Genomic DNA, 12,303 nt, shown 5'->3' with positions numbered 1-12,303 from the left:
ACGGTGGGTGTGTCTTTATTGAACGCAGCTATTAAACAGGAAGGAAGCTTCAGATTTGATTATCAGCTGAACCCTCAGGGAGGAGGGGGAGGAGGGGAGGAGGGGTGGAGGTAAAACATTAAAACATCAGAGACACCCTGGCTTCATCCTGATGTTACACCTGACTCTCCAGATGTTCCCTCCCCCTGGCTTCACCTTTTCCCAGATGTTTTCAGTCATGTTCCTTAAAAACATTCACTCTCAGTCTCATTAAGTCCATGAAACACTTTATTTTTTAATGAACATTAGATTGTGTTTGTTCGTTAATGTCACTGAGACAAAGATTAGATAATTTTTAGGTTGAATAAATGAAGATACAAATGCAAAGGGTTCAAATATTAGGCTATTCCTTAGCACATCTGTAAACGACTGACTGATGGAGTTCAGGGATGAAGCCACACCATTGGTTGGCCAGACTTGTGGGTCTTTTCCCATTGGCCCGTTCAAAATGATGGTGATAGTTTATTTCTGGAATGAAATAAAGAAACGAAGACCAAAATACATTTTATGAAGTATTTAAAATTTTAATATAAAATGTTAATTTCTTTTATCAACTTTAGTGCTCAAAATTATGCACATAACACAACCAAACAATTTTACGCAAAGATTTTATCATTAAAATAATTCAACTAATGGATGGAACAGATATTGATGAACTAATGTTACAAGAAAACCAGAAGAAGCTTCATGTTATTAAGATTTAATTATAGGATGAGGTATAATAAATGTGGTAATTATACCAAATGGCACATCATGGTGGTTTTCAGTCATAAATAAATATTATATGTTTGACGTCAGTGTTTACATTTAAAGTATCTGTTGTATATTTCTAACCTCCTGTCAGTCTAAATTTAGACGAGTGGTTTTTAAACGTGGTAAAAAGATGCGTAGCGGATGTGACTCGTACAGTACAAACCATCGACAGGTTCATTTACCAGCGTCTGGTGACGTCTATTAATAACCAACTGTTACGTGACTAATGCTGATTTTCATTTCCACCTGACGTCCTGTTGGACTGACACTGATTTTATTCACCAGTCAGTTCCTGTTCGCAGCCCCAAACCAATCAGATACCGTATATCCATTGGAATTAAAGGGATAGTTCACCCAAAATTCAAATTTCACTCATTATCTACCTACAGCGGGGCTCCGTGCAGCACTGCATGTCCATATGACGGTTGAGAACGGAGCTCACTTTTCTTCGTCCAAAAAGACACACCAAAAAAACATCCAAATACCTCCATAGTGCTCGTCTGTAATGTCCCTCTTGTATTGAAGCCCCGACATGAGAAATTGTTCCAAAACAAATTAAATAAGTCTATGTTTTAAGCTTGTTTGTAGCGGAAGCTCCCAGTGTTGCTTCCGCTACAAAATAGCTTAAAACATAGACTTGTTTAATTTTTTTCGGAACAATGTCTCATGTTGGGGCTTCAATACAAGAGGGACATTACTAGAGCTGACCCAAAAAATTCGAAGCTTCGAAGCTTCGTTCGTTGCCATGGTAATCGATCATGAAAGTCTGTGATCGATTTTTTTTTTTTCCCTCCTATTTCCCTTTTTGACACCAGTTCTCATCGGCAATTGTTACATTAAAATGAGTAGGCCACTTGGCATCCTGGAAACCTGCCTGATTTTGGAGAGATGCAGTGTTTGTTTGCCATTACTTTCATTATTTCCACTCGCGCACCCCTCCCCACCCCCCCAAAGACGTTACGATCACGCACCCCGCCGGCTGCCGTAGCTTCGATTAAAATCGATTTTATGTCCGCGAAGCTTCGATTATCAAAATATGATAATCGGGTCAGCCATAGACATTACAGACGAGCACTAGGTATTTGGATGTTTTTTGGTGTGTCTTTTTGGACAAAGAAAAGTGAGGCCCATTCACAACCGTCATATGGACATGCAGTGCTGCACGAAGCCCCGCTGTAACTCAGAGAAGCCACGGAGGACTCTGAAACTTCTCCCAGCCCTTAGTCCACATGAGGGGGAGTAGATAATGAGTGAAATTTCAATTTTGGGTGAACTATCCCTTTAAACGTTATATAATTTCACAACTCTCATGTGAATATGAATTAATTATGCTCAATTTTTGCATTTTTAAGCATCGTATATGCAGTTGTATGGCCTCTTACTTTGAAAGTCCCAACAGGAAGTCGTGTTGTCTTATTTTGCAGAATTTAAAAATGTGGATCGGTCAAGTCGGTCAAGAAGTGAATAAATCTATCGTCGTCCAAGCGGGACCAGCCGATCGCCACGGAGACGATCAGCTGATCAGAGTTATCGATCAGGAGGCTGAAGTAGTGTTTTAAAGTATTGATCGGGACGTGTTGCTGCTGCTCAGCTGATTAGCTTCAACTAAAACACTGTGACACCAGCTGAGTCCCGACCACATGCTCTTACATAAGGAGTGTTATACTTATTGATTAATCGATTGGATTGATTGTTTCTTCTATACAAGTAAGAAACTAGAGAGACTTTGAGGATCTGAAACCAAAATATTATCAGTTTTATATCAACGAATAAACTGGTGAATATTCATGTCTCAGAAACTGCAACTGAGGGTCAAGTGAGAAGTTGATTAAACGATCGGAAATTGATCAATCAACTGATGGCGTGTTTGTCATAAAATCAGTCAGATTATCAGAAAATTATACAGCAAATATTTGAATTCCCTGTTAATCAATAAAGACATTTGATAGTTCCAGTTTATATTAGAGAAGTCATTGTTGATCAGTTGATAATGAAAATAATTGATTTGATAGATTCAGTCTTGGTTTGAATCGGTGATTTGATTCATTTATTTTTTTTAATCAGTCGATCAATAAATGATAAAATGCTTTGATCAGTGATCAATGGATCCACTGGTTGTTGTGGCTGTGAGGGATCTGTTGTTGTTGTCGATCAGTGTTTACTGTGTAGTTACAATGATGAAGTTCTTTTACTGTGGTAGTATAACTAAAGGAAGTACTTTTACTTTGAAACTTGGGATGGATGGATGGATGGATGGATGGATGGATGGATTGGTTAATGGATGGATGGATTGATTGATTGATTGATGGATTGATTGATTGATTATTGGATGGATGGATGGATGGATGGATTGATTGTTTGATTATTGGATGGATTGGTTAATGGATGGATGGAGAATGGATGAATGGTTAATGGATGGATAGATGGATGAATTGATGGATGGATGGATGGATGGATTGATTGATTAATGAATGGATGATGGATTGATTGATTGATGGATGGATTGATTGATTGATTAATGGATGATTAATGAATGGATGGATGGATTGATTAATGGATGCATGGATGAATGATTAGAGGGTGGATGAATGATTAATAGTTGGATGGATGGATGGATGCATGATTATTGAATGTATTGATTGATAAATGGATGGATGGATTGATTGATTGATTGATTGATTGATTATTGGATGGATTGATTGTTTGATTATTGGATGGATGGATTGATTAATGGATGGATGGATGGATGGGTTGATTGTTTGATTATTGGAGGGATGGATGGATGGATGGATGGATGGATTGGTTAATGGATGGATGGATGGATTGATTGATTGATTGATTGATTAATGGATGGATGGAAGAATGGATGAATGGTTAATGGATGGATAGATGGATGAATTGATTGATGGATGGATGGATGGATTGATTGATTAATGAATGGATGATGGATTGATTGATGGATGGATTGATTGATTAATGGATGGATGGATGAATGATTGATGGATGGATGGATGGATGGATGCATGATTAATGAATGTATTGATTGATAAATGGATGGATGGATTGATTGATTGATTGATTGATTGATTGATTAATGATGGTTGGATTGGTTGATTGATTAATGATGGATGGATGGACAGATGGATGGATGTATCGATTAACGGATAGGTGGATGGATTAATGTTTAATTAATGGACGGATGATTATTTGATGGATAATTAGTGGATGGATGTATTGATTAACAGATGGATAGATGGATAAAGGTGTTCAGGCTGTGTGTGTGTCAGACTTTCTGTTGCCCTGTGTGTGTGTGTGTGTGTGTGTGTGTTGGCAGGTTGTACTTCCTGGTTTTCTAACTGCCCCCTCCCCCCACCCCCCGCCCCTACGCCCCCGCCCCTACGCCCCCTCCCCCTCCGGGTTATGACATCATCACCGGCCGTTTGCCTCCGTTCCCTCGTGAAGGTTTTTATTTGCACAGAAGCAGCGAGTGGAGGTGGCGAAGCAAATCGCAGCAGCTGCCGCTCCGACGCCTGCTTTGCATGTTGCGTGCAAAGTGTGTGTGTGTGTGTGATATTAATAGTGAGGCTGTGGTTAGGTGTGTGTGTGTGTGTGTGTAGGTGTGTGTGTGTGTGTGCAGCTGTGAATGAACTTACTGAACTGTTGAAGTTCATCTGTCACTATAATAAGTCCAGTAAGCTGAAACAGTGTGTGACGGTTCATCATCCACTCTACTGTACATGTCACTACACAGACAGACACATACAGTATACACAATTCAATCGATACATGTTATTGATGATTATATTAATAATATTATTATAATTAATAATCAGATCGGTGCTGTCAATCAACCGGTCAGTGAATCTGAACAAACTGTTTTGGTTTAAATAGAAGAAGCTGAAGAATAAGAGGAAGAAAGACGTTTCCTGTCGACGCCGGGAAACAGAACAGGGATGAAAGGCAGTCGGACGCTTTGAAGAGCATCATCTACTCTGTGTGTGTGTGTGTGCACGTATAATATGTGTGTGTGTGTGTGTGTGTGTTGGTGAGAGATAGATTTTCACTTCCTGGTTTTTTCGTTGAGTTCAAGTCTATTAAAACGCCTCGACTCTTCGGACTGAGCTGAAATAAAACACAGAATTAGAGAAATTCTCACTTCATACATAAATACCAACATAGTATTTTCTCTGTTTGCTTTGTAGTTATGTCATAAACCAAATTATTATTATTATTGTATAAAACACACAATACAAGAGCAGGGATATAACAACTAAACTAAACTAAACTGAACTGAACCGCCCAGGAAATGACTCATTTAACTACAAACAACAAATATCTGACACTGTGTCGAAATTTCGGGTTCAGTTATCAACATTTTTTTTTTTTTACTAATTTCATGTTTCCAGATGAGAAGACGGTAAATATCTGAACTATTATAAGAAACCTCACAGGTCCAACAGGAAACGGAGAAAATCTGCAAATCTGAACCAGTCGCTGAGTCAGAATGAACTCGACCGAAAACAAACAAGTTTTACACCAGAGAGAGAAAACAGTGTTTCTATTAATAAAACTCCTTCAAAATAAAGGTAGATGTTTGTGTTAAAGCTCCTTCAAAAATAAAAGTAGATGTTTGTGTTAAAGCTCCATACAGTATAAAGGTAGATGTTTGTATTAAAGCTCCATACAGTATAAAGGTAGATGTTTGTATTAAAGCTCCATACAGTATAAAGGTAGACGTTTGTGTTAAAGCTCCATACAGTATAAAGGTAGATGTTTGTGTTAAAGCTCCATACAGTATAAAGGTAGATGTTTGTATTAAAGCTCCATACAGTATAAAGGTAGATGTCCATGTGTAGTGTGATTATAAAGCAGCTCTAGGTTCTATATTAATACTGTGAAAGTATCAAAGCCTCAGTCCACAGAGAAATGCACACAGCCTGTATTCAGAAACTGAGCCTTAAAACCAGCCGTCAGGACTTCCTGTCACTTTGTGATGTCACAACTAAGCCCCGCCCCCTCACCTCCTGGACAACACCATCCATCCAACAACAACTTGCAGGATTTGGTTTCTCTGAGTGTTTTATTCTGAAATCTGCTCTGTTTTTTTTATTGGATCATTTTAGAAAACAGTCAGCCAATCAGAAGAGATGCTCAGAGCCTCCTGCTCTCTTCTGATTGGCTGACAACCGACCTGTTGTTACTAGAGCTCCAGAGAGAAGCTGAGAGAGAGAGGAGATGGAAAACTACACTGAGATTTTATGCATCAATCCTTCAAAATAAAACACCAGTTCCCTTTCATGTGTCTCTGAGCTTCTGTTAATGTTTGATTTAGTCTCGTGTTGATGATGTCACAGCAGGTGGGTGTCACTTCCTGTTGGGTGTAACTGATAATAACTGATTGTTAACTGCTGCTGCCGCCGCTGCTGCAACAATAAACCTCTCGCTGCGTTTGCAATGCAAATGTTCTCACATCCCTCAGTACATGTACATGCAGAGCTTAATCCAGCTCTGCTCAAAGTCGGACTTCTGTCCTTGTCTCAGTTTACATGCAACTGAGAAAACCGAATAACTGACGGGGTCCATCGCCCCCTCATGCGGCGTCACCCGTTGCTTCAGCGGGTTAATACGCCCCCTGTCCTGTTGACTTCTCTGTCACCTCGTAAAAAACTGAATATAAACAACGTAGTAAGCTTAATAATAAATTCTCAACTGCAGTTCCCGACCAGACGCACCAGTCTGGGCCGGATTCGCGCTGAGAATAGGATACGGGCTTCCTTCCTTTCTCTCTCTCTCTCTCTCTCTCTCTCTTTTTTATTTTATTTTTTTAATAAAACACTCTTGCTGGTCGCGCTGTGTGAAATGCATTGAATCTGCGCTGACGTTGGGTTTTTTTTTCTTTACTTTGCCGGGTTCAGGCGGCTTCTCTGTTCCACTTGGTGCCGTCTCTACTGTTGTGGAGCATGCGCTCATGTGTTATCCAGTTATACTCCGACTAAGGTGTGTACATGATGGAGAAAATCGAATTCCAATCGCATTATCTGGGTGTCTTAATGTCTCCGAGTTCAGTCAGACTAACGTGTTTATATGCACTTAAGTTGTCCAGTTATAGTCGGATTAAAGCAGAAGTAAGCGATCCGGTCGTTTTCGCTAATGCTGCGTTCCAGGCCGGCTTTTGAAACCGTAAATTACAGCTTCAAGTCACAACTTACGACTTTGTAGCGTTCCAGGCAACCCACTCGTGTTTTTCCGACCTGTTTTACCGGTGAAAGTCACTATAACGGCCACTCGTAACTTCTGACCCATGAACTCGTACCAGATCGAACTGGTATGACTTCACAGGTCGGAAAAACACGAGTTACGAGTTGCCTTGAACGCACCATAGCGTCTTGTCAGCCGATGGAGTTAGCAGTCCCCGCCCTCGTCCCTACGTCACCACATTCACGCGCATCCCTTGGCTGCACACACAGAGAGGACTGCCCCTTTATGTCGTTCTCTCTCCTCATTGGATAAAACTTGTAGGATACAAGAAAAGTTTTCTCCTCGGCTCAGAGCAGAGTGACTGAGAGACCCGTGTTTCGGTCCAAACACTGTAAGTGATTGCTGTCGGAAGATATAACTATTTAAGACTTATATTAACACAAAAATATCGCTTACTTCTGCTTTAAGGCAATAATTCGTTTTTTTCAAGTGTCATGTAAACGTACTGACTGATTTACATGTCATCTCCTCCTCCTCCTCGTCCTCAGGTCCAGACCTCAACGTGAGGACGCACCCCCACCCCTCCTCATCTGCCGCCGCCGCTCAGGCTCCGCCCCTCGCCCCCCAGGAGCTGCTGTTCTACCCCCCCACAGCCACAGACTCCTACCAGCACCAGCACCAGCACCAGCACGCCGCCTGCCTTCTGCCCCCCCAGTACGGCGCCCAGAGGAACCCCCGGGCCTTCGACTGCCCCAGCATCCAGATCACCTCCATCGCGCCCAACAGCAGCCATGTCGGACACGAAGTAGGGCTGGGACGATACGCTTTTCTCCCGATTCGATTCTTCTACGATTTTTTTGGATGGCGATTCGATTTAAATTGCGATTCTACAATATTATTGCCGATTCTCTTGATTTTTAGTCTTTAGCATTTTTAACATTTATCTGCACACTAATAACCCTAACCCTAGCCTATAAATTAACATACTCCATTATAAAGTGAACTTAAACCCTTTTCAAAACCTGTACTCTCTGTATGTAAAAAAGCGCGCGAACAAATGCACATTGCACAATATTTAAAGGGATAGTTCAACATTTTGGCAAATTGGCCCATTGCCATAATCGCTATAGTCATAGCAGTAGGTTTGTTACCTTTAATTGTCGGTGCAAGCTATTTTTAGAACGGCGGAGCAGAGCCGCGAGCTGCTCAGAGCTACGCTACAGAGGCTCACAGGATTTCTTGGTTTTCCTCATCAAACTCATCAAATACACAATCCAACAACTCCACAACGCTCTGGTGGACAAGTTGTGAGCTGCACATTCACCACGCTATGAGATAATAACACAACGTTACCACACAGAGTTGTTTTAGAGGGAAATACATCCAAAACCGCTGATGTGTGTTGCGTTCAGGGACAGTTTTTCAGCAAGCAGACTCTGTATTTACCTTGAAAACGGCTCAGTTTCGTAATGTTCCATTGTTATCTCATAGCGTGGTGAATGTGCAGGTCACAACTTGTCCACCAGAGCGTTGTGGAGTTGTTGGATTGTGTATTTGATGAGTTTGATGAGGGAAACCAAGAAATCCCATGAGCCTCCGTAGCGTAGCTCTGAACAGCTCACGGCTCTGCTCCGACGTTCTAAAAATAGCTTGCACCGACAATTAAAGGTAACGAACCTACTGCTATGACTATAGCGATTATGGCAATGGGCCAATTTGCCAAAATGTTGAACTATTCCCAAAATCGATTTTTGAAAAAAAAAAAAAAAATCGACCCAAAAAGATACCGCAATATTTATGTGAATCGATTTTTTCTCCCACCTCTAACAGGAAGCGTTGGCGTCCGGCGGGGCGGAGAGAGGCGGCGGTTACCCAGACACGGCAGCGGCGGCGGCCTCCTCCTCATGGTCGCGGGGGCAGCTCTACCTGCCCCTGGACCCGTGCTACCGCGACCCGGCGCTCTGCCCGAGCCCCTGCAGCAGCCTCTCGTCCCGCAGCTGGATGTCCGACGTCTCGTCCTGCGAGTCCTTCTCCCACGCCGCCGCCGCCGCCGCCGGGGCCGGGGCCGCTGGCGCCGCCGGTTACTACGACGACGACCACGAGCTGTCGGACGCGGCGCGGCTCGCCCTGGGCTGCTCGCCCGTCGGCTCGCCGCTGGGCTCGCCGGGCTGCGGCGGCGGGGCGTTCGGGGTCGAGCTGTGGCAGCAGAAATACCAGCACCCGTCGCCCTTCAGCCCGGCGCTGTCGCCGCATCAGTCGCCGCGCCAGTCGCCGCGGCAGTCGCCGTGCCACTCGCCTCGCACCAGCGTCACCGAGGAGACGTGGCTGAGCCGCCGGCCCACGTCCAGGTATGACATCACCACACACACACACACACACACACACACACCTGATGAATGAACGTTTATCTGAACACAGAATAAAAGAAGAACAAAAATAGAAGAGGAAAAACGCAAAATAAACTATTATTTATTGAAAAGGAGCAGGAAGAAGCCAACGCTTATTAAATCCAAGTTAATTCGAGTATATAGAATAATAAGATATAAAATAGTAACAATAGTGTGATAATATAAATACGTATGTATATAAATTTGCTGAATGAAATGCTAAATCTTTTCTTATTTATACGTATTCTGATGACTTTTACGTTATTTTACCCCATTAATTGATGATCCCCATCTCGACCCTTGAAGAAGTTCTGTATATTAGCCTATATTATTTGGTAGTAGTATAAGTTATTAGCTACCAAATAATATAATATATTATTTGTGCTGTTTGAATTTACCGCTGCCTTTAAATTAATTTAACATTTAATTAAATTTTTATTGTAAGAAAAGTGAGTATGTTCCAAGCAGCCTGCATTTTGAAGAATAAGTAGTGGTTTAATTGAACTCATATAATTATTGCCCCATATCTCTGTTCAGTAATTGAAATATGGTCATATTATATTGTCAACCAGTGTTTCCTAAACCACCAGACGACGTCCTCAAATGTCTTGTTTTGTCCACAAACCAAAGAGAGACTCAGTTTATTGTCATAAAGGAACAAAGAAACCAGAAATATTCACATTTAAGAAGCTGCAATCAGAGAATTTTGACTTTTTTTTTCTTAAAGGGACAAACTTCTCCCGTTGATGCTGCATTCACCTGCAGTCGGGCAGACGGCCGTCGGTAACAAACCAGATGTCATTTTAGTCACAGAAGTCCAGAGAAAGCCGGTAAAACAATACCACATCACCATGACAACATATTGTCACGTGTATTGTTTTGCCTCGTGCTGACCACTTGTTTACATAGAGGCTTGTTTATGCCGTTACGTGCAGTGGCTGTCGTCCGTCTGCCCAATTTCACGTGAATGCAGCATGAAAAATACGACTGAGTTGCTTGAGATATACAACTGCAACGCTAGATGGGAGGAATTCCTACACAATGTCCCTTTAAAGAGCTGTTCAAACTGATTATTCGATTATCAAAATAGTTGACGATTAACTTAAAGGGATAGTTCAACATTTTGGCAGATGGGACCATTGCCATAATCCCTATAGTCATAGCAGTAGGTTCGTTACCTTTAATTATTGGTGCAAGCTATTTTTAGAACGGCGGAGCAGAGCCGTGAGCTGCTCAGAGCTACGCTACGGAGGCTCATGGGATTTCTTGGTTTCCCTCATCAAACTCATCAAATACACAATCCAACAACTCCACAACGCTCTGGTGGACAAGTTGTGACCTGCACATTCACCACGCTATGAGATAATAACACAACGTTACCAGACAGAGTTGTTTTAGAGGGAAATTCATGCAAAACCGCTGATGCACGTTGCCTTCAGGGACAGTTTTTCATCAAGCAGTCTCTGTATTTCCCTCTTAAACAACTCTGTGTGGTAACGTTGTGTTATTATCTCATAACATCCGTAGCGTAGCTCTGAGCAGCTCACGGCTCTGCTCCGCCGTTCTAAAAATAGCTTGCACCGACAGTTAAAGGTATAACAAACCTACTGCTATGACTATAGGGACATCATTTGCCAAAATGTTGAACTATCCCTTTAATAATCGATTATTGTTCGATTGATCAATTAATTGTTGCAGCTCTAAGTGAAATATGGTAATACAATGGTCTAGAACCTGTTTTGCTTGAGAATACTGATTAAATGACGTCATCCTTGTTTTAACTTCCTGTGACTTCCTCCTCTTCAGGCCGTCGTCCAGACCGACCTCCCCGTGCGGGAAGAGACGCCACTCCGGCGCCGACCCTCACGCCCGCTCGCCGTCGCCTCACCACTCGCCCAGCCCGACGCCGAACGCCTCGCCACGGGGCAGCGTGACCGACGACACCTGGGTGGGGAGCCCCGCCAACGTCTCGGGGGGCCTCGGCGCTCTGCTGATGTCCGGCTACACGGAGCTGGACGTCCCCTCCAAGACCAGGAGGACGTCGGGGAGCCAGCTGGGCGGCGGCTTCCTGCCCGGCCAGCCCGACGCCGCCGCCGCCGCGCTCGACCAGTACCAGGACTCGCCCGGCGGCGGCGAGGACGGGCGCGACCAGGACGGGCTGGAAGAGCTCTTCCTGCAGGTCCCCTCGCACTTCAGCTGGAACAAACCCAAACCAGGAAACCCCCCGCTGTTCAGGTCTGTTAGTGCTGCATCACACGTTTTCACAGAATCGGAAAGTCGGAAAAAAACGAGCTCCAAGTTGTAGAAAATTAATTGAACGGCATCGTACTCGGAAATTGCGGGTCGGAAACTCGAGTATTATTTCAGAGCTCCGACTTTCCGACTTGACGTCACAACAACATCAAAACTTAAACTTAAAAGTTCTTTATTGTCTTTAAAGCAGAAGTAAGCGATATATTTGTGTTAATATAAGTCTTAAATAGTTCTATCTTCCGACAGCAATCACTTATATAGAGTGTTTGGTCTGAAACACGGGTCTGTCAGTCACTCTGCTCTGCTCTGAGCCGAGGAGAAAACTTTCCTTGTATCCTACAACCTTTATCCAATGAGGAGAGAGAACGGCATAAAGGGGCAGTCCTCTCTGTGTGTGCAGCCAAGGGATGCGCGTGAATGTGGTGACGTAACTAACTCCATCGGCTGACAAGAAGTTAGCTAAAACGACCGGATCGCTTACTTCTGCTTTAATGGAAAACATGGCGCCGGCGGCTAACTCTGAAACATCCCAGAAAGACATTACTATCCGATCACAGAGCGCCTGCTCTCCCCGCCATAGAAACAAACACTTTTTCCTTGTTGTGATGATTTCTTTACAAAAATAAACGGTGGAGCAGAGCAGTGGTAATGTCCAAAATATCTCCGACCGTTT

General features: G+C 43.1%; 1 protein-coding gene across 1 annotated transcript in view; it reads left to right on the top strand.

The window, feature by feature from the left end:
• Positions 1–12,303, top strand: part of LOC146986496 (nuclear factor of activated T-cells, cytoplasmic 3-like) — a 42,603-nt gene that overhangs the window by 3,536 nt on the left and 26,764 nt on the right. The window contains exons 2-4 of the mRNA XM_085780486.1: positions 7,539–7,795; positions 8,821–9,338; positions 11,184–11,612. Of these exons, the coding sequence (XP_085636612.1) occupies positions 7,539–7,795; positions 8,821–9,338; positions 11,184–11,612 (1,204 nt within the window). The remainder of the gene's footprint in view (positions 1–7,538; positions 7,796–8,820; positions 9,339–11,183; positions 11,613–12,303) is intronic.

Source organism: Trachurus japonicus, chromosome 6 (genome assembly GCF_045865225.1).
Source record: "Trachurus japonicus isolate A0001 chromosome 6, Traja_1.0".
Taxonomy (NCBI): domain Eukaryota; kingdom Metazoa; phylum Chordata; class Actinopteri; order Carangiformes; family Carangidae; genus Trachurus; species Trachurus japonicus.
Note: the sequence above shows the minus strand (reverse complement) of the source record. Positions and strands in the feature narration are given on the sequence as shown.